The 27,960-nt window shown below is 38.6% G+C and overlaps 2 protein-coding genes and 1 long non-coding RNA gene across 3 annotated transcripts; 1 reads left to right on the top strand and 2 right to left on the bottom strand.

The window, feature by feature from the left end:
- Window positions 1–263: 263 nt before the first annotated feature.
- LOC131543112 (adhesion G protein-coupled receptor E1-like) lies at window positions 264–19,915 on the bottom strand. Its single transcript, XM_058780346.1, has 20 exons — window positions 19,604–19,915; window positions 17,268–17,333; window positions 16,956–17,081; window positions 15,076–15,150; window positions 14,784–14,924; window positions 14,587–14,700; window positions 13,957–14,088; window positions 13,697–13,825; window positions 13,477–13,532; window positions 13,305–13,394; window positions 13,053–13,206; window positions 12,819–12,935; window positions 12,533–12,735; window positions 10,745–10,915; window positions 10,459–10,653; window positions 4,186–4,403; window positions 3,091–3,249; window positions 2,821–2,992; window positions 939–1,019; window positions 264–853 (listed from the first exon to the last, which is right to left on the bottom strand). The coding sequence occupies exons 1-20, from the start codon at window positions 19,629–19,631 to the stop codon at window positions 809–811; spliced, it is 2,472 nt and encodes an 823-aa protein (XP_058636329.1). The 5' UTR covers window positions 19,632–19,915; the 3' UTR covers window positions 264–808.
- LOC131543166 (uncharacterized) lies at window positions 18,357–22,850 on the top strand. Its single transcript, XR_009271855.1, has 3 exons — window positions 18,357–18,728; window positions 22,260–22,358; window positions 22,725–22,850. It is a non-coding gene; the product is annotated as an uncharacterized LOC131543166 (long non-coding RNA).
- LOC131542992 (zinc finger protein 501-like) lies at window positions 20,043–26,656 on the bottom strand. The gene is made up of 4 exons (XM_058780143.1): window positions 26,554–26,656; window positions 23,147–23,299; window positions 22,644–23,001; window positions 20,043–22,344 (listed from the first exon to the last, which is right to left on the bottom strand). The coding sequence occupies exons 2-4, from the start codon at window positions 23,297–23,299 to the stop codon at window positions 21,335–21,337; spliced, it is 1,521 nt and encodes a 506-aa protein (XP_058636126.1). The 5' UTR covers window positions 26,554–26,656; the 3' UTR covers window positions 20,043–21,334.
- Window positions 26,657–27,960: the final 1,304 nt, after the last annotated feature.

Here is a 27,960-nt window from a genome sequence, read left to right as displayed (position 1 = left end):
AATGAATGAATGCACAAATAAACAGTTTATAAATATTAATCTTAAAATTATTTAAGCATAATCATACCAGATCTTAATAATTAATTAAATGATTAATGTTAGTTACTAATTGATATCAAATTTACATCATATAACGGTTGGTTGTTACAGTTAATGAACAAAAGCAAGAGAAAAACGGACTAGAATAAAATCGCAATGGAAAAAAATAATAATAATGTTCCTCAGTGAAGATGTTTTTGGTTTGATTATCAGCATAATTACAGGAAAATGTGATTTTTTAAAAATACATTTTAATATCAAAATAAATTCAGGAAATATTAGTATACAAACATCAAACATCTTTATCATTAAGCTTTACAATAACAGCCTTTCTGATGAGATCAGATTTATGCATTTTAAAACCATCACAATAAGCTCTCTACTGTTTAAAACCAAACTAGTTTTACTTTCATTTCTCATACTTCTATTTTTTTTTTTTTTTTTTTAGTTTTTGTGACATTTTTTGCATAATTAAAATGTAAGATTTTCTACTTGCACAACAGCCAACAAAGAAAAACCAAAGCACCCTAATAATTTTGTTCATTTAGTGGTGTGATCTGTTTAAGCTGTTCAGATGACAGGCTGTAAAAAGATGTAATGCATATGCCGTATGATGATTCCATATCAGTATTATTACTAATGGAAAGCAGTTTTCAGATCTTCTGATTGGACAGGAATAAGGAGGACCAATTGACGACTCCCCATCTTCATTTTCACAGAAAGCGTTCAAGTGTTCAAAAGTGTGTAAAATCAGGATATGACAAGTGCTTTATATGTGCGACTCTCCTGTGCTGTCCTCGCTCCGTAGAGGTTTCTGTAAAAGTCAAAGGAAGAATGAAGAAGCTGAAGACACAGACGCTGCTTTAATGCCCAAAACACTCAAACACACACTAACGTACCTGACTGTTGCTGCTACTGTATTCCACTTTCTTCTCGTGTGGACACATTCGGACAAACAGATTGTAATACTCCGTCCTGACCTGAAGGGGGCAACAACATGCAAAATAAATGATATTTGACTAAACAACAAAGTTTTGATGGCCAGTGCCCAGTAGCGAGCGGTGACTTTTTTAACCGGGTATGCTGAGTGCTAAGAATAAGATCCCCCTCCTCATCGGCTTTTAGGACACACAAAGAGAGAAACACCATGGCTGGTGTCGATTTTAAAAGTATGCACATTTCCTGCCTTATTTCTAAATGAAATTCATCTCCAATCCTTCTTCTATCATTTCAGGTTTATCCAGTTATTTGAATGCTAGAAAAACATATAGCTGCTTTTCCAAGTAAAAACCGCCAATTAACGTTTACACGTAGTTTCATTATGATATGTAATATTCAGAGGGTGGGGAGATGGGGAATTCACTCAGTCGATATGTCTCTGCATCGACTGAATGATTTTTATTATTATTATTCCCAATGAATAGGAGTTAAATCTCCCACCCAGGTAGCACTACTGTTACTACTAATAACAGACCATGCAAAATACCCAAAATAATAATATCTTTAAAATATTGCCAAGTAAAGTTGCAAACAACGATAAAATCAGAGAACGACTTTAACTAAGCGACACAACAAGCATACTGAAAACAAAGGCAGCCTAAAAATAAAATCTTCTGAATGTTCAAAATGTTCTGAGGATTTTATTGTTTACTCTTTTTTTCCTGATGTTTGTTATTTAATATTTTATATACATTTTTATAAACTTTTTTTTTTTTTTTTTTAAATAGACAACGTTGAAGATATACGTTATTGTCAACATGGGGTACATGACCAGATATGTTTTCAGTGGACTTTCAAAACTTGCTTTGCTTGAGAAAGCATGAAAATATACAGCTACAATGTTTTTTGTTCTGATTTATGCAGAGCACTCGCAGCTTATATGGACTCAATGCCACTGCTGATATCTTAAGAGCAGGGTGGCCAATAAAAATACGATATATATGTTACACTATTTAAATAACATGCATAATGTAAAAATTATATTTACTTTTTTTATATATACATTTTGTAAATTTGATTGTAAAATTATTGTATTGAATTAATAAAATTAATCATTAGATCTTGACAAAAAATAAATCGGTAATAATCCTAATTTAGTATTTTTCACAAATAAAGAAATAATTTTAATCATGAATAAAAAGGAAATAAATGCTGTAACCAACAGTTCACCCAGTAATCTGGTAAAAATAAATAAATAATAATAATTGAGCACTGGGAATATGCTTAAAGTAGAGTGAATATGATATGAATATAACGACACGGCGGTAAACTGGATATAGCCCAGCACGTTTTGAAATCAAGGATTTAAAGATCATGCTTGCATCCGTGCTCAGATGCTGTCTTTCTTAGTGCTGTCAAAATAAATGTCCCGTCACTGTCTGAATAAAAGCTTCTGACACTTATCGGCCAAACTGGAAATCTTATCGGTCAATGCCGATAATTTAAAAACGCCAAATATCGGCCAACCGCTAATTCAGATTGCTTAGTATATGGCATGAATCACATGCGATCATTCTGAGATACTTCTGCATCTTTTTTTCCTTGAAGCTCCACTGCCATTACATGGACAAGCACAAGTGAGACATTTTGCAAATTTCTCCTTTTGTGGTCCGAAAAGTGTGACTAAACAATATCTGAATTTTTATTGTTAAGTGAACTATTACTTTAAACCATTGAAATCCTGTGAGAGGTCAAGTCTAAAACAAACCACTGTTACCAAACGTTCAGTGAGTGAGTCGTGTCACCATGCGGTTTCTGAGTCATGTGGTGTTGGTTAGGTACCGGTTTGGACAGCAGGCAGTGCATGATGAAGATGAACGCCCCCTGCAGGCTGTTTAAAATAGTGAAGAGGTACAGCATGACTTCAGTCCCTTTCTCCTGGAAGAGGAAGCCACCGAAGATCCACGTTCCTCCAAGAACACACAACTGAGCCACGGCGGTCACCGTGAAACTCCTACACACCAAATATAATTCGTCAAAACCACTGACTGAAAAAAATACAAATAAAAATCAAGACTGACAATCTATTTTGGGATCAAAACACACACAGACCTGATCTTATTGAGATTGGAGAGGTCTGGATTGAGGCTGGAGAACTTTTGGGCCAGTTTCCATACAGTGATGATGAAGAAAAAACAATTGAGGATCATGACGATGCAGACGGGCACAAAGAAACTCAAGATGAATAAACGATCGAGAGAGAGCCAACAGCTGGAACACACATTAAGATAAGAAAATTACATGCCACAATATACAAAAGACTAGTTCATCCCACTCTGACTGTATTATAACTTGCACCATCCAGTGTTATTTTGGTGTCCTTGATATGCTATTATAGTTTTTAATTAATATTTTAAAATTAGTTTTTAAATTTCATTTTAAAGTTTTAGTAAATTTGTTGTTTTTGTCTTTTTTATTTTAAATATAGTTTTTATTAATCATTTGAATAAGTTTTTAATATTCTCCATTTGAAATGTAAAGTTTTAGTAATTTTGTTGTGTTTGTTTTTGTCATTTTTAATTAATTATTTATTTCAGGTTTAGTTTTATTTAAGTACTTCAACTTAAATTAAATGAAAGTGAAAAATGCTACAAGCCGAAATAAAATGTTAATTTTTTTACTTTCTTATGTACTATTTTGGTTTATTTCATGCACAGAATTTTTTTTTAGGTTTTAGATTTAGTTTTAGTTAATGATAATAATCTGATAATGACAATTGCCCTCATTCCGTCATGCCCTACTGACTTTCTTTGCTCTTCCACAGAAAGTTGCGTCAGAGTGAAGTTTATAACTGACGAATCTTGATAAGATCTTGCTCCTATAAGTCTCTTCCTCCTACTTTGTCATTTACAGTCACTGCAGGCACAGAAATACGTCACCTGACAGTGAGGGTTAAGATAACAACATTATGACAACAACATTATAACTGGAACGGCACTGGCCTTATTATTGTATTGCGTCAAAGACTCCGTGAATGATTCAACTGGATTTACAGCTCCTGAGTTGATGTTTGACCATGAGGCAGCTGAAGGAGTGTTTCTGAAGACTAAATATGAATTACTGATAAAAGCAACAAGAGCGATATATAACGCCTAGTGACTGTAGACACCCTTCTACAGCTGAACAGCGCTGGATGCAGAAACTCACTGTAGTTCGGTGCCGTATCCCTTTGGGAAGGCGATGGCAGAGATGATGACGATGACGAGAGGGACTCCGTATCCCACCAGATACATGTGGAGATGTTTTAATGTGGTGTGAAACACCAGCACAACCATCCGGTAGAGCTGAACCCCCTCCAGCAGCATCCAGCAGAACGCAGACAAGAAGAAGAAATGAAGCAGACCGGCCACAATCGCACACGCTACCTGAGAGAGAAACACACCTCACATCATTCTCCTGTTTGCTTACAATAAGTGTTAGTTTATGTATTACCAGTGCTGGGTAGTAACTGATTACATGTAATTTAGATGAAGTACTCCTAATTAGATTATGCGTTTTAAAACACTCATAATCAGATTACAGTTACTTTTTTTGTGGATTACACTAACACAATAGTACAATTTTCTTTTCTCTTTTCATTTTTCTGTGATGCAGAGATTTTTGCAACACATTTGCATGCTCTCTAATGTCGGTTAATGGTCAAATGTTTTATTCCTTTTTTATTATCTTTTTTATAACAATAATCCCATTCAAAAACAAGTTGCGTCAAAAGTAATCAAATTCATCCAAAAGTAATCAGAACACATAACCTAAAATAAGTAATCTTGATTACGTCACTGATTACAGTTTGTAATTTGTAATCAGCAATTTGTAAGTAATCTACCCAGCACTGTGTATTCCCAACTAGGGGTGTGCGATATTGACAAAAAAATAATATCTCAATATTTTCTCGGGATATTATTGATAATGATAAGTAGACAATATTTTGCTGAGTGTGTTATTGTGCTGGTATCTTAAGGACTGCAGTGGACAGCTACCTCCAAAGGTTTTTAATGATGTTCTTCATATTCTGTGTGCTGGTCAATTCACACCGATAGAAATTAATCTTTTCCAATAAGTTTAAATAGATTTTTACCTTTACAAAGCCATTTTTCTAAAAGTATCCATTATCTTTTGAATCAAATTCTAACATTTAATCAGTGAACAAGAATATTTGACATTTGGGCTGTTACCAAGCAAATGAAATCAGTAACAATAAAATTCATCTTTGCAATGCAGAGGAAACACAGAAGATGCATCAGAAGTGGCATTTAGATGTTTTGAATGGTTTTTGTAAAATACTTGATAAATGTCAAATCGCACTGTATATAATTATTATTTTTATACAACTATACCAAATATACGGTAAAACAGTAATCGAGTGAAATATTACAATTTCAATTCAGTATGGGATTAGATTATCTTGTTTGCTTATAATAAACATGAAATTTGTATTAAACACACCAACATTTTATGTACCATTTATTTTATGCACTTCATTCTGTATGTAATAGCATCAAAAGTACTATTTTAAATTATAAACACAAATGTAACAATACTTTTCTTCTACATTTAGGTTTAGCTTGTACATGGCTATAAATAAAAGTTATAAATAAAACAAAGATTACTAGAGTGCTTTTTCCAATTGTGAGGAACGTCCCGAGTCCACATCAGTGTTGCCCTGGAAACTCACGAGGAGCACCTGCTCAGAGCTCATCACGGGCTGATCGGCCCCACCTGCGGCTCGTCAGCCTGCTTGCACTTAAGCAGCGTGCTCACAGAGGAAAGCGGAGAAGCCTCTACATGAGACAGCAAACTAACTCTCTCTCTCCATCCCTTTCCAGACAGCAGTGGGTGACCGATCAGCACAGCCACGAGCACCGCACGGATTCACCTGCATCTGGACACGATCGAGAGCACCGCCACAAGCAAGAACGCCATCACCGACCACGGGTTCACTTATCTGTTAATAAAATCCACCCTCCAGGGCTTTAACCCGAGTTCTCCTTGTCGAGTGTTCCTTCCACCCTGCCACACTGGTGGAGAATGCGGGCAGATTAGTGGAGGTAACACCGACGAGTGATCTCCCTGCAACTCACCTTTTTTTTTTTTTTTTTTCCTCTCTCTGTCAGACCAGCTCGCCGCCCTCACCACCGTGGAGGCGGTGGTGGTGGACATTATTCCACAGCTGTCGGCGGCTCAGAAGACGGAGCTGCAGCACCTGGTCGGTCAGTTCCCCGATGTGTTTTCATTGGCTCCCAGGCGGACCCAGATCCTCCAACACGAGATCCGCACGCCGCCCGGAACCATCATCCGGCAACGGCCCTACCGAGTCCCAGAGGCTCGTCGGCAGGCTATTCAGGAAGAAATCCAACAAATGTTGAAGTTGGGGGTGATTGAACCATCTAACAGCCCTTGGTCCAGCCCTATCGTCCTGGTACCGAAACCAGATGGCACCCTCTGCTTCTGCAACGACTTCCGCCGCCTAAATGAAATCTCGGACTTCTACGGGTACTCAATGCCTCGGGTGGATGAGCTCCTCGATCGCCTCGGAAGGGCCCGGTACATCTCTACACTAGACTTGACAAAGGGATACTGGCAAGTGCCCCTCTCCGAAACGGCCAAACCCAAAACGGCCTTCAGCACCCCCGGTGGGCACTGGCAGTACCGGACCCTTCCCTTCGGCCTACACGGGGCTCCGGCCACGTTCCAGCGCATGATGGACATCTTGCTGCTGCCCCACCAGGCGTACGCCACGGCATACCTGGACGACGTGGTAATCCACTCCGAGCGTTGGGAAGACCACCTAGACCGTCTGCGGAGGGTGCTAATGGAGCTGCGTAGGGCTGGACTCACCGCCAACCCCAAAAATGTCACCTAGGTCTGTCTGAGGCGAAGTACCTGGGCTTCCAGGTCGGACAGGGCCTCATCAAGCCCCAGGAAAAGAAGGTGGAAGTAGTCCGGTCTCCCCCGAAACCCAGCACGAAGTGCCAGGTACGAGCTTTTTTGGGGTTGGCAGGGTACTATCGTTGTTTCATCCCTAACTTCTCCTCCTTAGCCGCCCCCCTGACAGACCTGACCAGGAAGGGGCAGCCAGAAAAGGTGTGCTGGACACCCGAAGCAAAAGAGGCCTTCAGAAGGGTGAAGATGGCGCTTATCTCGGAGCCTGGTCCTGCGAGCCTGGACTTCAGTTGCCCCTTCCTGCTACAAACGGATGCCTCCGACACAGGACTTGGAGCCGTCCTGTCCCAAGTTCAAGTAGGTGAGGAGCATCCCGTCCTCTACATCAGCAGAAAGCTGACCCCGGCCGGAAAAAACTACGCCGCCATGGAGAAGGAAGCTCTGGCCATCAAGCGGGCGGTCCTGGAGCTGCGCGATTACCTCCTGGGCCGGAGGTTCACCCTCGTTACGGACCACGCACCCCTCCAATGGATAGCCCGAGCTAAAGCTAAAGACACGAACGCCAGAGTGACGCGGTGGTTCCTCGCACTCCAGGACTTCCACTTTGAGGTGCAACATCGGGCTGGAGCAGCCAACTCCAGCACGGAAGGCCTCTCCTGGATCTGGTCAGCTTTCACAGGTTTGTCGGAGATCACTCCCCTCCCACCCCTTATATCACCCCTACTAACACCATATTATTCGGACAGGCCAGGACAACGCTTAGGGGGGAAAGTGTGACGAGCGTCCCAAGTCCACATCAGCGCTGCCCTGGAAACTCACGAGGAGCACCTGCTCACAGCTCATCACGGGCTGATCAGCCCCACCTGCGGCTTGTCAGCCTGCTTGCACTTAAGCAGCATGCTCACAGAGGAAAGCGGAGAAGCCTCTACATGAGACAGCAAACTAACTCTCTCTCTCCATCCCTTTCCAGACAGCAGTGGGTGACCGATCAGCACAGCCACGAGCACCGCACTGATTCACCCGCATCTGAACACGATCGAGAGCACCGCCACAACCAAGAACGCTATCACCGACCACGGGTTCACTTATCTGTCAATAAAATCCACAAAACCCGAGTTCTCCTTGTCGAGTGTTCCTTCCACAATATTATTCTAAAATACGTAGTAACGTCCACTTACAAATGATCAATGAATCAGTTAAACATGTTTTGTGCTTATGTTTTGAGAACATAATTCAAGAGCAGATAACTTTGAACAAATGTTCTATTAATTTGTTCCCAACATGGCGGCGTGAGTACATCGCGAGGCTCTGGGTCTCTCCAGATTTCGCAATTTTGCGGTATTTTTCTTACTCATCTCGGGCCTGTTTGTGCAGAACAGTTGTGCCTTTACATCGTACACCCGTTGTGAGCTTTTGGATATCGGTTTGCGAATTTTCCGACATTTTTAAGGACAATCTTCGACTCCTTCCTGAGATCGCTAGGACACCCGAGGCTATGCACCCTACCCGGCCGGGCGGAAGTGCTCGCAGGCGGCGTCGAGATCATAAACAAAGGCGGGGGAAGCGCGGAGGACTGAGAGCTAAGCTAAGGCTAACACCACACCGGCTCTCTTTACCCAGCATTTTCCTTGCCAATGTACGGTCGCTAGTGAACAAAATGGAGGAGATCCGACTCAGCATCACACACAGCAAGAAACTTTTGAACTGTAACGTCCTAATCTTCACGGAAACCTGGTTAAACAGCGGAATACCGGACACAGCTATTGAGCTAGCGGGGCGCCACACACTCGAGGCGGATAGAACATTAGATGGCTCCGGTAAGACCAGAGGTGGTGGATTGTGCATTTACATTAACAAAGCTTGGTGCACAAACTCTGCTATTGTTGGGAGTCATTGTTCAGCTAACCTTGAGTTTCTCATGGTTAAATGTAGACCGTTTATCTACCGCGGGAGTTCACTTCCACCATTATAACTGCAGCCTATATTCCCCGGATGCTGATGCCAAGCTTGCTATGAAAGAACTTCACGCAGCCATCAGTAAACAACAGACTGATCACCGGGCGGCTTTTATTGTTGCAGGTGACTTTAATCACTCAAACTTAAAGTCAGTGCTACCCAAGTTTCACCAGCATGTTTCCTGTCACACCAGAGGAAACAAAACCTTAGACCATGTTTACACAAACATGGCTGGAGCTTACGTTGCGACACCCCTCCCCACCTGGGACAGTCAGATCACCTTTCTTTGTTCCTCACCCCAAATATGCACCCCTCATCAACCGTGTGAAGCCATCAGTGAAGACCATCAAGGTGTGGCCTGCGGGGCAGATTACACACTCAGGAAAGGTTTCTACACACAGACTGGAGTATGCTTGCTTCTCAAGCCACCAGTGGCGCTCCCACAGACATTGACTCTTACACCTCCTCTGTATTGGATCATATCAATATCACCATTGACAGTGTTACAACCCAGAAACAGATCACTACATATCCAAATCAGAAGCCTTGGATGAACAAGGAAGTGCGACTCCTGTTGAAGTCACGCAACACTGCCTTCAGATCAGGAGATGCACAAGCCTACAGCACATCCAGAGCAAACCTGAAGAGGGGCATCAAAAAGGCCAAGCACTGCTACAAGCTAAAGATAGAGGGACACTTTTCCAACTCTGACCCTCGACGCATGTGGCAGGGCATTCAGGCCATCAGTGACTACAAACCCACCGGGTGCAGCAGGTGGTGAAAACTGCCCAGCGCATCACAGGGACTCCACTACCTGCCATCGAACACATCCAGAGGAAACGCTGTCTGCATCGAGCTCGCAGCATCCTTAAGGACTCCTCTCACCCAGCCCACAGACTGTTTTCTCTCCTGCCCTCCGGCAGGCGTTTCAGGTGCCTCCGGACCAGGACCAGCAGATTAAAGAACAGTTTCTTCCCCAGAGCTGTCTCTTTACTGAACTCTAACCCCCGTTGATCCACTTCCTCATATATTGTTAACTCTTCTCTCCTACCTCACATCGGCCTTATTTGCACTGCCGACTGTTATTTACATTATCAATGTTTACATTAGCATTTTGCATCGTACGTCTAATTGTAATATGCAATCACTTCCACTGCACTTTTACACCTTGTTTATAGTAATAGCCATCTGTATATATATTATATTGATAGTACATATCACCTGTAAATTCTGTTTATAGTAATAGCCATCTGTATATTTATTCACTATACATATTCACCTGTAAATTCTGTTTATAGTAATAACCATCTTTCTATATATATTTATACATATATTCAGTACATATCCTTGTCCTGCACTTATTCAACCATTGTATATCCTGCACTTGCTGCTATTGCACTTCTGGTTAGACCTAAACTGCATTTCGTTGCCCTGTACCTGTACTTGTGTAATGACAATAAAGTTGAATCTATTCTAATCTAATTACTGTTACTGGAAGGATGTTTGTTCATAACTTTGGGAGAACCTTTCCGGAATGTCCTGAGGATATTCCCTCTTAACTGGGGTTTTTGCACTCAAACACACCTGATTGTGCGTGCTGGAGATCCCGCAGAGGAAGATGAGGTCTGCGATGAAGAGACAGATGCTCAGATGGAGATGAATGCTGGTCCGGGTTCCTTGGATGGAGCGGCAGAACCGGAACGTCAGGATACAGAGAAATAAACAGACCAGAGACAGAGCTAAACCTACACGGGTGATCAACACCAAATCAAACGAGTCCTGGAGGAGAGGAAGAAAAAAACAGAGGGATGAATATCATCGTTATTTAATCTGAAATCTTAAATATGTGAAATCTGTTTCAAAGATGTACCTGGACAGGATAGAGAGCCATTAACACAGCGAAACTACTGAGATGAGAGCAGGAGCACACTGTGTGAGTGCTGTTAGACTCCGCCCTCTCACAGCCCCGCCCAGACCACGCCCCCTCCGTCTCATCCCAGTACACACAGGAGTAAGCCACGCCCCCAGACTCCGCCTTCTCCTGAACAACACAGAACAAGATTCTCAGAAAGCGTTCAGGAAACGAGGAACATGTGAACACCTGCCTAAAAAGTTCAGAAAAATGTCGGAAACTAACACAAAAGGAAAGAACTAAGCTGCCTTCACACAAGAGTTAATGCTTCTCTGAGCAGCAAATAAACCAGCGCAGTTCAGCGCTTCTGATGATGCCTTGCTTCTGTGTACAAAGTAATCAGCATAGAGTACACAAAGCGTATGTTTTTAGACATTTTATAATTCCTAGTCATATTTTATAAATTTCTGTAAATTCATATTAAAAATTCTAAATTGGAAATGCATTTTAGTACGGCAGGAAACAATCTCTTTAAACTCTGCTGGAAAATCCAGTGTAAAGGCCTGTTAACACCAAGGACGATAACTATAAAGATAACGATAAAGATATAGGTCTAAAAATCGTTCACAGTATTAAAACAATAGTCCACACCACAGCTATAATGATTAAAGGCAAAGAGAAATGATAACGCTGGAATCACTTTCAGAACGATTTTTTTTCCAGCTGATGAACGATAAAAAACATTGACAGCCAATCAGCATCAATCCTGCTATCACGATCTCAAGAATTTAAAGTGGCAGACGTGCATGCACTTAGAATAAACAGACGATATCGTCTACTGGTGTGTATGACAATATAGTTATCTTTATTGATAGTTTTCACGTGAAGTCACACCCTTCTAGGAACGCCCACCTGGAACGAAGCTTTGCTCCACTGACAGACAGTTATTTTACGCAGATTGCATTAAGTAGTAATGTAGTAAAACGCAGATATTAAAAGGTGAAATTCAGTAAACGCCTCATTGATGATGTATGGACCCAAGCAGATGAACCCAGAATATAAACACAACGTGCAAAGTTTCACATTAAATGATTTCCCATAGAAAACCATTAGAAGGAAAACACTGAACCATTAAGTGGATTGCGTTCATATTCTGGCCTCATCTGCTTGCCTGTGTAAACTATGCACCATTTATATGGTGATTACTGAAATTGATCTTTTAATATTTCTGTTTTAAATATATTAAGGCACTTTAAGTGTTTTTACAACATTTTGTTGCACTGTTTAATGATTGAAATATTGATTAATATCGTTTGCAAATGGCCAAAACTTGCATTTTGTTCACATACCTTTGTTTTATTCTTTTGAGAAGTGATCTAAATATTTGCGGCTGTGAAACATGGAAAATTGACAGGCTTGTGCTGCAGTTCTATGGATGTTTTGCCCTGCAGGTCTTCGAGCCGGTCACGTGACTGAAAGCTATGAATAGTTATCGTTCTTGGTGTGAATGGGCCTTAAGTCTGGAACATTGTAGATGGTTTTCTAGTGGTCTAAACTGGACTTTAGTTGGCTCAAACTGATAGACCAACTTGGACAAGCAGCTGGTCATACCAGCTTAAATGTACACTTCACGCTGGTTTTTGGAAGTAGCTCATCAACCAGCTATAATCCAGTTTATCCTGGATTTTCAAACAGGGAACACACATTTTCATGGTAGTTTTTCATTTGTCACTGTTGAACCATTAATAGTAACAGTCTCCAGCGAGATCTTGTGCTGGTCATAAGCGGATGTGTCAGTATCTTCACCTCCACGTGTCTAAAGACGAGCTTCACCGGCTCTGACAGCTGTTTGGTTTCTGCATTACTGACGACGGCCGTCACCACTTTAGAGTTGAGTTGATAAGTGACACTTCTCTCTTTATCGTCTGATTTCTTGTTTCTCATCTTGTGGAGCAGATCGCTGGAGGAGTTCAGATCTTTATAACTGACCAGAGCCGCAAACGCAAAACCTAACGAAAAACAGCAGTTACATCTCGTCATGAAAGTGCTGATGGTTTCATACGTACATATTTGTGCACGTGTGTATTTGTACCTGGATATGAATCCCCTACAACTGTTTCCCAGCTGGTGCTGAAGAGGGCGGAGTCTGAGCTCAGAGTGACACGCCCACTGGGCGGAGTCTGATTCCGTGTGACTGCAACCTCAGCAACTGCGATTCACATCATAAAGAACAACTGCTTTCAATCTTAATCTATGTTTATAATAAAATGCCTTAATTTTAATATTTCCATTCAGTGCCACAGTGTATCTAAACTCGGTTTCTCACAGGTGCTGTGCGTCTCCATCCTGGTCACAGGTTCTCTCAGCTGAGGTCCAATCAGACGCACGCTGTTCTCCATCGCGTCCAGAAAGTGACTCAACATCTTCCCATCAGCGATGTTTCCATCCGACAGCAGCTCGTCAGAGGAACTGCACAAGCTCTGTGGAATAAATCAGAGATGTTCATTCACCCCTGAGCGAGTGCATGATCACAAACTACTATGTGAATATATACTGTATCGTGCAATGTGTGTTTCACCTCCAGCAATTTCTCTCCAGTGAAATGTTCTCCACGTGGATCATTCAGAGACTCACAGCTGCTCTTCAACAGTGACATCAAATGCTTCAACTAGAAGACGACCAACGCAAATCAATATGAGTCTGACCGTATATCTAACAATAATAATCATATACATCAATACACATTTTACCTTCTCCGGTGTGTGGTCTCCATCTGACTTGGGTTCAAACTGATCACAGTCCATTTCTGTGCACAACCACATTAAAGATAAAACAATAATCAAACAGTTGACAGCAAAAAAACACTAATTAACTTCTATAAGATTCTCAGCAGCTGCTGCATAATGAACAGAACAACCTAAACATGCATCAGTGCATTTAAAATGAAGCCAATAATGCTGTAATTCTCACCGATGCATTTTGACTGGTTGTTGCCATAGTTACTGTAACCCTCGTGGCATTTGCAGCTGTAGCCGCCTGGATGATTGAAGCAGTCGGCATTTGTGCCACAAACATCTGGATCTGAACACTCATTGATGTCTGCGAGAGAAAAGATGGGAAAAGTGTCTCTGTTAATCTCATTTTCACATAATTGCACATGATTAGACATATATTTGATGTGACTGACGTTGAGATCAGTATTATTAGCAGCAGCAGGACACAATGCTCACCTGTACAGGTGTTGTTCTCATGTCTGTGAAACCCTGGAGAACAGATGCAGAAGAAACTGCCAGGTGTGTTAGTGCAACTGCTGTGAACTCCACACACTGAGGACAAACACTCATCCACATCTGCAGCCGACACACACACACACACACACAGACACAGACACAGACACAGAAGAGCGTTTTATTTAGACACAAGCACAGGATCACACATAAAATAGTTAAATGATAGCAGTTAGAGAGACAACGACAGCTGTCTTACGCTGGAAAACACATTTATCAGCTTCATGTGGAAACATCTTAGTGAACTTTGTTAATGATTGCATCATTCTGTGAACTTATTGTATATGCTTAAAAATGCTAAATGCACCATACAGAAGTTGGACGGCTATATATTTCAGTTTTTTATCCGTTATCTAATATTTATCTATGTTAGGAGTATTTAGGTATGGATTTAAACACCATTTTAACTAGCTGACACTATAAAATGCACCATTTCAGTAAAGACTCATTCTGTTCTGGAAGGCAAGCATTGGAAAATGTCATTTCTGAAACTGATTATAATGATGAGCTTTGCTTTGATCAACAGTCGAATGAAAAGCAGAACGATTGAGGACACTCACCGTCACATCCTGAGTCTGTTCTCGAGGGCGGTATCCCTTTGACAGATGCACTTATGCGAGCCGATGGTGTTCACACACACCATATCACCTGTGCATTCACGTGTTTTCTCAACACACTCATTGATATCTGTTGGGGGAAGCAGTGGATATTAATTATAGTATTTAAATCATATTAGTGGACTCTTTTATCCCCATAATTCTTTCTCGTACCCTCACACTGTCCATTTTCTGCTGTGAAGTTGGCTGTTGCTGACCGAAATCCTTCATTACAGGTGCAGTAGTAACTTCCAGGTGTATTTACACACTGAGCGTGATCACCGCACTGATTCGATGTTGAACACTCATCCTCATCTGTAAGAGAGACCATCAGAAAGGAAACATCATTACAACGTTAGAAGAGAACTACAGATACACAAATTCCCTATTTTGAGTGACACACAGACCTTTAACTGTGTGTTATGACAGAAACATATTGTATTAAAACACATAAGGAGCTCATTACCAACACAAATCTTGTTTTTTATTAATTTGAATCCAACGCCACATTGACGAGATTCACTAGACTGCAGGAACAGACCTGATGAAGACAAAGAAAAAAACAATATCGGTATAATTATGCATACATTTATAAATCTATAAATCCATCCAGCCATATGAAAAACTCTCCTGTCAGACCAAATTATACTTTAAATGATTAAATTAAGTAATATGTTATGAATGTGGCCACATCTGATGGGTGTTGTCGGGCACAACCTAAAACACTATAAAGTTACAGACACAAGTTTAAATAAAAAATAATAATTTACTAAGCAGTTTCATTTATTAATATTCTCATTTATGCATTATTTATTCACGTTCATTTACTTTTACATTTAGTCATTTAGCAGATGCTTTTATCCAAAGCGACTTAAATCCTAAGTGAATGTGGTCTCCTCCTCAGCTCTTCTCTGTCTGATAAGAAGCTCTTTTAAAATAGATTTCTGTCTCTTTCTCTAAAGTTTCCAGTCAGTTTGGGACCTTCTCGTCTTTCACTCTTGGTTCTGCTCTGTTATAACACCACGTGGTTTATATACATGTTGCTGCTGATGAGAAAACGTATCTCAAACCCTGTTGCACATCGTTTCGAGGAAACATGTCATTCAACCCGGAAACCGTAGCAAAACGTTGCGCACAGGTTTGAGCTTGAACATGCCCAAGGTTTCTATGGGAAATTTGTCTCTTTCATTTAAAAGGTGGGACTATTCCTCCATTTTGTGCGTTGCAGTTTCTCCCATTCGTAATTATAGGAGTGAACCGTCTTTGTATTTCTATAGTGTTTGTTTTAAATAAAACACTTATCCTACTAAAAAAGATGAAATATTTTAATTTACTTGCATGCCATGTGATCATTAATCAACTTCAAAGAAACCGTGAACATACAAATGTGATACTTAATTACTGAAATATATATTTTAAAATCTCAGGGGTACTTAAAGCAAATATATTTAGTGAATAAGGTTTAGGTGACAAAAAGCTTTGGAATGCCTGCATTACATGTAACTAAGACATAACGTGAATATGTGCATTTTCATTAGTTATAATTAATAATTAATAATACAAGAGTAATAATGCTAATAAAAATGAATGTGTTCATCAGTAGTTGATGCAATGCTGAAACCCTTCTTAAACCTGAAATGATTTTTGTAAATCCAGGGGTCAAATTATTTTGCCACCTGACTAATGACTGATCTTTGTGTGTATGTCCACAAAACTGGACTATATATACATATATAATATGTATATATTCGGTAGGCTATTTTATAAAGGAAAATTTAAAAGATGAAAAATAGGGAGAATCAATGAATTTATTAAATCATTTATTGCTATTGTGTGAATAATATGTAATCATGTAACATATTTGTGTGTGCAACTACAAAAACAAAAGTGAAACAAAAACCTGGTTGTCATTACTGATTGTCATGTAGATTTGTTTATTATTTTTATGAAAATACCCTAAACTACTTTTAAATAATTTGTTACAATGCTCAACCTGTGAGAAAAATAATTGGAATGGACAACCTGGGCAAAACGTAAGTATGTCTTAACAGAATCAATGAGTTAATGGCAGCAGCTAATATTATTCATTTGAATTCGTGACAGTATTATAGCGCTCACCTTCACAATCTGTTTTGCCCATCTGCTGGTACCCATTTGGGCAAATACACATGTAGGAACTGATTGAGTTCTCGCACGTCATATATATAAAGTTAAAGTCAACATGATGTGCAAAAATAGAGTCTTTTATAACAGAATGCTTTTTACAATATTTTGTAAGTCACTTTGGATTAAAAATTGTGCTAAATGGTGAGGTGAACTCCTCAATCCTACAATCCTCTCTCGTACCTTTACATGTTCCTGTTAAGCTCATTTTGAACCCTTCATTACAGGTGCAGAAGTAACTTCCCTCTGTATTTGTACACTGAGCGTGATCGCCACACACAATCGGGAAAACAGCACACTCATCCTCATCTGAAAGAGAGACAGACATATGAGTGCAATCAGGAAAGATGGATTTTAACTGTAATAACGGTCCTGTGTAACTAGAACAGCTGTTGTGTACAGCTACACAAACTCCCTTATTTGAGTGACATACAGACCAAACATTTACTATCCAATCAAACCACATAATTCATAATTAACGTAGGTCATAATTACCAACACATTTGCTTTTAACAAATTTATATCCAATGGCACATCCACTGCATGACGGCAGAAAGAGACCTGGGAGGCGAAAGGAAAACACACAGCCATATTTGAACAACTCAGTCATTCTTGAGAAGTGGGACAAAACGGTGCAAAATTAAAAAAATAAAACCTCAGACGAATGAAACTACATTTATGTATTTTATATGCTGAAATATGCTTTGATACAACCTAACAACTTTTCTCTTTTTTTAACAAAATGTGCTTTTTACCTTGGACTGTGTAATATAATTTCAATTTTATCTTTAACAGCATTCAATATGTTTTGAACATCTCAAATCACATTCTCATATTAGCAGACAGATTACACTTTCACATATAACCAACAATTCAAATACATTGAATCAATCAATTACTGTATTAAAACAAAGACAACAAACAGTGAGTATGTTATTGTTTATAAAGCTTCTATTCAAGAGTCGCATTTAAGTATTTAGATATATTATTGGGACACAAAATCTGACGGTGTTGACAAATTTGGCATTTCTTTCACAGAATAAATAGAGTTCATGTAGTAGCCATTTTGTTTTTTCCTGTTGATGCTAGATGCTAATGGATCCTGCTTCAGGAGAATAAAATGATCTAAATATTTCAAATAATTTCCTCAGAAATTGGAAGATGGTGTTGACATATCATGGTTGTGACCAGGAAATATTAACATTAGGATTTTAATCGCATATGGGTAAATGAAAAATTACTTCAAGCTACACATGACAATTAATGAGATTAATACAACACTTCTACTCGAATGTCACTATCAATCACTATTGAGTGTTTGTAATAACTTCTGACTGCGATCCGATGTGGATTTTGGTCAAATGATGAGGCAGAAATATGTTGTTAGTAACATTCTAGAAGAATTTTATGTGGAAGATACACAGTTACAACTGCTGTGGGGCGTGAAGAAAAAGTAATGTAACTAGTAGTGTAACTAATTACTGTTGCCAGAAAGTAATAAGTAAAGTAACAATATTACTTTTGAAAGGAGTAACTAGTAGTGAGTAATATATTACATTCTTTGAGTAACTAGCCCAACACTGCTCAAGAATAACTAATTTTTACATGTTTAACATCATTGAATGGGCATGTAATTTGCCGTCAAATCGCATTATAATGATGATATGAACGTTATAAATCGAACAATGTTGTGAAAAAAAAAAAAAAACATACAAAGATTATACAATTGCGCTTCTTCTCTGTCCCTGCGCTTTTCATCCGCACGCGCTCTACATTCCTGGCCTTTAGGCTACAGATTTCGCGCGTTCTAAATACTTAAAAGTTAACGGTTATTCCTCTTAATCGCCTGCTGATTCATCTCAAGTGAATACATTTGATCGACTTTATCTGGTTGAAGGGATGTAAAGCGTACAAAAGACAGAGAGAAGCGGAGATCCATCAAACTAATATTCAGTGGTAAGATATTGCAGATTTTTGCCTCATAAAAATATTGTTAATCTTTGCTAAACTTATATATCTGCATACAAAGAAGGTTTAGTTAAGCGTTCATTTCATTTGTTTTAAAAGATAACAAAATATGTACTGCTATCGTGCTATTTGCTTGCCACTTTGACAAACTATTTTGTTTTCTTACAAGGGCAGACAGCAAAATTGTTGAACCTTGATCCTTATGGCCGTAATCATCATATTTATATAAACTGGCATTCTTCTGAATTTCATTCTGCACAACATTTAAATGAAGATATTTAAACAAAAAGTCAAGCTGCTTCTGAGTTGGTTATTTTCATCGATGCAGCAGATGCTCACGACAGAACTTGTACATCTTCATGACTTTTTGTGAGGGACATGTTTGCACTGGCCTCCACTCTCATGTGGGCAGAAATGAAGCAACTACGACACGACGGGAAAAATCTGGGAAACACACAAAAAAAAAATCTGTAGGTGTGTCTGGAGTCAGACCTTCACGATCGTGAATGTGCTGGATCCGTGTGGGTGGTTCACTTTTTACGAAAAAAAAACAAACAAAAAAAAAACTCACGCACAGTATTACAATCATTTCGTCTTAGGTCGTTATCATTCTTACAATCCATTGTTTTTTTGTGTCATGTTGGTGCATTTAGAGAATGAACGCGATACGTTGGTGTTAACAGCACGCTCGATGTCTATGGTTTAAGATTACTAACGACGGAAATCGACGAGAAACATACACACATTAATGTTCTTACGGTCTCTGACACACATATTCCCAGAAGTAGGACTACTAATCCAATTTAAGTATGTCACAAATACATTCACACACACGTGAACAGAGTAAAACAAAGTCTACTCACCCAAAAGAAGTGCCCATTTCATCTCCATTTCAGGAAACCGTAAATAGCTATGTTTTATGCACTTTTGTATGCTTTTTGAAGGTTCGCGATATATGAAATTACCAAGCAAGTCAATCTCTAGCTGACTGTTACTCTGTAACTGTTACTAGTCTTCAGCTCTTTCTCTACACTTGTAGATCTCCTGTCTTGTGTTCCGCCTACAAGACAAGCTCCAAGGAAGACATTACAGGTTCTTTAGATTTCCTAAAAACTAGAAAAACATTCCAATACTGTTGCATTCCTCCTCGTGTAGACGTCACGTCGCCCTTTCTGCTGTTCTGACTGTATGTGAAATACTCCAACCACAAGGTGTCCCTCCTTCCCTAATACAAATGATTCATCCTCAACTGATTTAAGAATGAGCAATGGTTGTTAATCTAAAAATAATAACCAGCACGACTAAAAAGTACATCCCTTTTATTTTGTATGTTTGTTGCATCCAATAAATTGTAAATGAAACATTTATTCAAAATTGCTATTTAACTATAAATCCAACCTTCTTCATACATATACACACAAGAGTGAGAGAGAGAGTGTGTGTGTGTGTGTGTGTGGAACAGGGATCCTCAAATCTGGCTCACGAGACCCACTTTCCTGCAAAGTTTAGCTCCAAATTCACCTACCTGTGATTTTCTAGTGATCCTGAAGACATTCATTAGCATGCTGAGGTGTGTTTGATTTGGTTTACAGCTAAACTCTGCTGGAAAGTGGATCTCGCGAGCCAGATCTGAGGATCCCTGGTGTAGAATATAAAGCTTAATGTGATTCTAATTAACATAACCATTTAACAGACCCATATTTGCTTGATTCTGGTCGTAAAATAATAGCAATATTAAAACATTATTACCTTGGTTCCAGGGCTTGTGTGTGCCGTTTCCAAAACAACATATGTTCAGAATGTCCAAGTTAACGCACCATTACATGCAATTTATAACATTTACCAATGATTTCCATTTTTTTCCCATAATTTCTTTCTTAGTGCATATCACGGAGGTCTAATACACTTGCAGAAAGCTATCCATTTGTAGTCCCATTCATCTCAATAGCAGTTGCTCGTCTATTGTACGTTCCCCTGGCCAACATCTGCTATAATATCATAAAATTATTCAAAAGATTTAAAAGTTGCTTTGGAAAAAAAGGTTAAAATATACAACTACTTTTGAATAGGTGCTTTTGCCCACAGAATGGTGTAGTTACAGCATCATTGTCTTGCTTTGTCAAACACGACTACAATCACAGCATTCAACATTCAGTCCATCTCTACTCCCAATTCACATGAAAGCTCAATGTGACTTTGCCTCCTACTGGCATTAAAGGGATAGTTCACCCAAAAATTTTAATTCTGCCATTAATTACTCACCCCCATGTCGTTCCAAACCCGTAAGACATTCATTCATCTTCTGAACACAAATTAAGATATTTTAATGCATTTTTAATGCATCTCCTTGCTATGTTTCTGAGACTTGTGTAAGGATCCTTGCTATTTATGGAAGGGTCAGAAAGCTCTCGGAATGCATCAAAAATCTCTTAATTTATGCTCTGAAGATGAACGAAGGTCTTACGGTTTGGGAACGATATGAGGGTGAGTAATTAATGACAAAATTTCTGGGTGAACTATCCCTTTAAAAACTCAATATACATTTTCAGGATGAGCTGAATAAGTCATGTTTCCAGATTGACCAATGAAAGCCGCTATGACAATTCTGGAGCCGTTTGTTCTTTAGCGTGTTTGTTCTGGTGGGTCTGAAAACCCCCTAAATAAGCGAATCTCTCGCCGCAGATGGAGCAGCGGTAAGGTTTCTCTCCTGTATGAACACGCTCATGGATCTTCAGGACGTCTGATCGAGCAAACGTCTTGTCACAGTGAGAACACTTGAACGGTCTTTCTCCGGTATGAATCCTCTGGTGCTTCAGTAGGTTGGTGTGTTGACGGAAACTCTTCCCGCAAATACTACATTGGTACGGTTTTTCTCCAGTGTGAATTCTCTGATGCACTCTGAAATGAGCTGGATCTGAAAAGCTCTTCCCGCAGTGAAAGCACAGGTACGGTTTCTCTCCTGAGTGCATTCTCGCGTGGCGTTTCAGCTGAGAAATCTGACGGAATCGTTTGTCACAGTGTGTGCACTGGTGCAGTTTCTCAGAGTGTATTTTTTGGTGTGATATTAGACAAATGGGCTGCTTAAAGGTTTTCCCACATTCGCTGCACTGGTAAGGCCTCTCGCTGGCGTGTGAACGCATGTGTGTCTTGAAATGGGACCCATCTCTGAATCTTTTCTCACAGTGAGGGCACTTGTACGGTTTTTCCCCCGTGTGGATTCGCTTATGAACAAGAAGAGATTGTTTGGTGCTGAAATACTTGTCGCATTCGCTGCAGTGGAAAGGCTTTTCGCCAGTGTGCGTCTTCATGTGAATTTTCAAATTACCCGAAGAGAAGGAAACCTTCCCGCACTGCTCGCAACGAAACTCCCTCTTCACGCTGTGCTCTTTTGAATGAAGTCTTCTTTCTTTCAAGGTAGGAAAGCTGACGCTGCATCTCTTGCAGGTGTATTCTTTCGGTTCTGAGTGTTTTCTCTCATGCCTCACTAAATTTCCATGTTTCCTGAATGTTTTCCCACAGGTGACGCAGGAAAAATTCTTAGCCGTCGGCTGCTCTTTGGATGTTGAGGCCATTTCTTCATCAGAAGATGAACTGGTGTTTTCACCTGAGAGGAACAAAGTAATATTTCTATTAACTTTGACTTGCGTGTTCCCAACACACAAAACATGAAAGCAAATATATTCTGAAAATAATTCTTTGTTAGTGCTGTCAATTGTGATATACCCAAAAATCTCCCTAAACCTGCTCTCAAACCTCATTATGTCAGGGAGTGTCCTTACAAGTAACATTGTACATACAAGCCAAAAAACATGTGTAATTACCACCAAACTTTATGGCTTGTAAACCATGTAAAACCATTTGTTGATACACCAGTTAGATAATATATTAAAGGAAGAAACATACCCAAGGGATTAAAGTCATCATCATCATCATCACAATTGACGTCATGATCATCATCATTGTCACTTTGTACTTTCTCCACAGTGGTTTCTTCTCTCGACTCCTTCGAATTCCTGCAGTCCACCAGTTTGACGGAGCACGTTTTCATTGGCGTCTGTGGCATCTGCTGTTCTCCAGCGTTACAGTCAGACCCCAGAGACTCTGTGGAGTTTTGGTCAACAGATCCATGGCTGTCACACATGTTCTCCTGAGCGTCAGTATAACAGAGCAAACTAAGGCTGAGCTCTGAGTCTTGTGTGTTTCCGGATCTCTGATCAGAGAGTTGCTCTGTGGGCTGATCTCTGACACTCCAGACCGAATTCTGAGAGTGAAGAAAACGAGATATATCAGTTGAATCTGACACTGTAATCATGAGTTGACTTGGGGGACTCAATTAGAAATTAAAAGTTACATTTTCACAGAACAAACTGACAGTGATTGAAGTGAAAGATGAAAGCTGTTCAAACCTCTCCTCTTTCTCTCAGCTTTGCCTCCAATGACGCCACCTCTTTCTTCAGCTGACAGATTTCTGTGATTAAATCCTCAATATCCAGCATGGACAGATCAGTTCCTACTGATTTACAGCAGATCACATCCACCTGCGCTTTCATGGTCAACATCTGAACACAAACACATCATGATTGGGTCATTCCTAGCATTCGATGCCATTTGAGTCCCCATGACATTATGTGGTATATTTTGTGTAAAAATGGGCTAAGACTTGTTTCTGAATGCTAATCTTACAAAGTTACTGCCCCTCTACAATCAAACACAATAAATATGTACTTAAAAATGTATTAATTAAAAATTATTATTATTTTAGTGCAAGTAGGCTACAATGCTATGTCCCCAAGTAAGCTTGCATAAATTATATAAGTAATATATACTATATAACAAATACAAGTAATAAAAATCAAACAAATACCAATTTTTTCAATATTGTTGTATATTCTTATTTAATATTCCTCAACTAAATATATATATTTTTTCTACATTTTTAATGCTTAAAGTCTTTAAAAGATGTTGTGTCCCTGAATTGAATGTCCCCCCATTACTCTGATGAAAAGACCCTCTGAACAAGACCCTTGGATGTTTCTCTAATAACACAATTCTCAGGAAGTATAACACTTTTTGGAGGCAAACTATCTACAAGAAGCAGAGTAATTAACCATCTTTAATTCACCCTTTTTCCAGTGTTTTATAATGATTCACTAATGTGGTAAAGCATAACATGTCCACACTGTTATGCTTTTTTCTAATGGAAACATGTATATCATTTTTGTAATTTTGAAAATATGGTTAATAAGCAGGTTAAAAAATCTTCCTCTGTGATCACTACGCACTAGCCTGTCGTTTATCACATGAATAGCAATAGCTGACTTTAGCATAAAATGTCCCTCCTGTTACTGTCCACCCTGTTACTGTTTTGCACTGTAACAGGGTGGACATATTGTAACATTTGATGTAAAAATTACAAAAGGGTTTAAAGCATGTATTGGTACTTAATTAATTTATTATGCATTTAAAAGAAAGGGTTGCTTAAATAGTATGCATGTATTTGTCAGGAAATGGCGCTGCTGTCTGCTGAAGAAAAGCAGCAACGCAACAGGGCTCATTGTGATGCACTCCCTGCACTCTCAGAAATAAAGGTACAAAAGCTGTCACTGGGGCGGTACCTTTTCAAAAGGTACACTTTTGTGCCTATTAGGTTCAAATATGTACACTTTAAGTACTAATATGTACCTTTAAAGTACCAAAATGGTACCTTTTGAAAAGGTACCTCCCCAGTGACAGCTTTTGTACCTTTATTTCTGAGAGTGTGAAAGAAGGTAGATATACCTCAATAAAAAGAAGGGGAGGTGGAGAAAGGACATAAAGGAATGAAGACAAGAGAGAAAGTGTTAGAACTCAGGTTTGTTGATTAGGTAGAAACTGCAATCAATGATCTTGACTTTGCCATTCAATGTGTGTGTGTCTCTGTGGTGTGTGTGTTCGTGTCTACGTGCTGTGTGTGTGTCTGTGTGGTGTGTGTGTGTGTGTCTGTGTATAGTAATAACAGTAATCTTTGATCTTGTGTGGACATTTATTTGGTTCCCATGAGGAAAACAGCTTATACTCCAAGTCATACAGAATTAAGTGTTTTGAAAACCTAAAATGACCAGTTTTGCATTTTGAAAATCTAAAACTAGTTTTGCGTGAGGGGTAGATTTAGGTGTAGTGTTAGGGTAAGGATGTAGAAAATACAATTTGTAAAGCAGAAAAACCATTACGCCTATGGCATGAACCCATAACGATAGGAATATTAGTGTGTGTGTGTGTGTGTGTGTGTGTGAGAGAGAGCAAAATAATGTTCTCTAAAACTATAAACTTTCAATAGTAAAATACAAAGATAAACCTATTTTGTAGCCTAATAAAGGGAAAGCATAACAAATTAGATCTTATAATAATAGGTATAAGAACAACTTACTTTAATGTGATAATAGGCCTTATATCCTATACATTTTATATACAGAACCATTTATCTGTTGTAGTGATTGTAAATTGTGACAATGTGTATCAAGCAACATGTTGAAATATACTGTTGTTTAGTGGTGTGATGTCCACCCTGTTATCCCTGATAGCACACGTACATCTCGGAGATGTCTATTTGATGTCTGCATTTGCATCTGCAAGACGTATTTTTTAGGGTGTTTGCTCATCTGCAATACGTCTATAGGACGTTTCCTTTTAGATGCCAAATAGACGTCTATTAGATGTTTATGATTTAGAATGTATGTAAAACTGACATCTGAAAGACGTCTGTCAGACATTTGTAGACAGCAGATGCTTTCCAGATCAAGAGATCTTTAACAGACATCTTGCAGACGTACGTGTGCTATCTGGGATGTCCTCTCCCCCCTGTTTCCCCCTCTGTCCACCCTGTTACCTGGTTTGTTTTTTGGGGGCTTTTTTATATTACTAAAATACATTCAAAAAATATTATGTATATCTTTGTGGTTACTTGTAGGGAATGAAATGGTAAAATGAAATAAGTTTAAATGGTTCTAAAATTCCATTAAAATTGTTTTTAATTGTAAAAGAAATGTGTTGAAATTACGCTGTCTCAAAAAATACAAATACTTTTATTACAAATACAAATACCGATTATGAACACTTTGTTAAAATACATTTGCAGAGTAAACAGAGGAACATTTTAGCTCTTAAACAATATAAACATTACACTAACTGTGCATTCAAAACACTTGTTAATTGAGATGAGAATGTCCTGTAACAGGGTGGACATTTGGTCCTTGCACATGTGAGGAATTTCGTGAAAAATTATTAAATAATCATATCCTGAGCTGGACCAATATATTTTTCTTATAGTGTAACAATCCCTTTTTCAGATAAAATGATTAAATTTAAACAATTTTATGGAAGGTTATCAAGCTGAAATTGCACCGAATAGTAAGAATAACCCGATTACTAAAAGACGCATTTACCGACACTGAATTAAACTCAAAATGATTGTTTACGATTCTGAAGGAGAGCAGAACTGATCTATTAATAAATATGACTTCGACCTCGGAGAACATTAGGAAATGTGTTTAGGTGTTTATGGTTAGTATCATTTTTGAGCCAGCGTTAAGCAGGGATATATAAAGATATTGTATGACATGTAATCTCCTTCATTAACATTCTGTGACTGTATTTAATAAATTCGTTGAGCGTTCGGCACAAAATAGCGAGATACGAGGGGAGAAGCTTAATTTACATAATCAAATCAATACACATACAAAAATCAACAATCCCATAAAGAGATCAATAATATAAATCGAACATAAAAGTACATACAAATCTGGTAAATGGTGTAAAACACATTAAAAACACGTACCGGTTGAGGGTTCAAACTGTAAGCTCTTCTTTCTTTTGTTCTATGGTATGTTTACTCAAGCTGAAGAATCTTACAGCGCCTCCTTCTGTGCTGGAGCGAGAAGATACAGCTGAAGACATAAGATCATACATAATCAGAGGCGGATCAAAAGTATCCATTACTTGAGTCAAAGTACAGATACTGCTGGTCAAATATTACTCCATTACATGTAAAAGTTGTAAAGACAGATTTTTACTTAAGTAAAAGTACTTGCTTTTAAAACTACGTAATTACCAAATTTCCTTTTTTATGTCAATGCACTGTTTTATTATTGTTGTACGTAAAACTTGCAATACCTCTGAAGTAACTTACAATACATTACATCTACTGAATACACTGACTAGCTTGTAGTATCTTTGGAATAAAGAGCTTTTAGAATGTTAAAAACCTATGGGGATAAAAACAAAACAAAAAAAATATTTAGCACCCCTACCCACCCCCACAAAAGCAGGATGGTAGTGATTTCACACAGTTCTGACAGTGTGTGCACACATCTATGTGTAGCCATTCATCCACGTTTGAACAGAGTGGACAGTGAAATTGCTGTAAATACAGAGTGATAAAGAAGAAGAAAAAAAAAATCAAACCTGCTTTAAAACCCAGCAACACAACTATAGCTGTATAACTTTACAACAGCAACACTGCTTTAACAAAATAGCAAAACAGCAAGACTTATTTGACATCAAAACAAAAATTTAAAAAATGCTGTCTAAGTGCTTTCGCAGTACTTTGATGTCTCCACTGAAACAATTTCTCCTTTGTTTTGGTCCTGCCAATATACCCAGTATTTTTGGAATAACGTGGAGGTTTTAATTGCTGATAATATTTTTAAAACATTTTCCTTATATTATAAACATGTGATTTTGGGTTATTATATCAAGGATCGTTCTTTAAAGGATGTTGGTTTTATTATAAATTTTATTTTTATGTAAATTTCACATTCATAAATGCAAGTTTACAAAAGGCAAACCTCTTTTTATGGTGCTTGAAAAAGAGATTAAAATGTAGATGTGATGTCAAAATCTAAAAATAGTAAAGCAATTAAAACGATTAATTGATGCTCCTCCTTTAACATTTTCACATAATAATAAAAAAAAAAAAATAATGGTGCTGACCTGCAAAGTATATTTTCTGTATTTAAATTGCATTGTAATATCCTATGTAAATGTAAATATAAGTATAATATATATTTTCTGTAAACTGATTCTTCTTTTCTTTCTTTTTATTTTTTTTATTTTATTTTTTTCCCTTGTTCCTTCTTGTTGAGGCATGTGAAATGTTTTGTTGTTGTTGTTGATATATATGGGATATGGCACTGTACATGCTACTTGTTGACAATAAAGCATATAAAAAAAAAAAATAAAAAAA

The sequence above is a fragment of the Onychostoma macrolepis genome, chromosome 01, assembly GCF_012432095.1.
Source record: "Onychostoma macrolepis isolate SWU-2019 chromosome 01, ASM1243209v1, whole genome shotgun sequence".
Taxonomy (NCBI): domain Eukaryota; kingdom Metazoa; phylum Chordata; class Actinopteri; order Cypriniformes; family Cyprinidae; genus Onychostoma; species Onychostoma macrolepis.
Note: the sequence above shows the minus strand (reverse complement) of the source record. Positions and strands in the feature narration are given on the sequence as shown.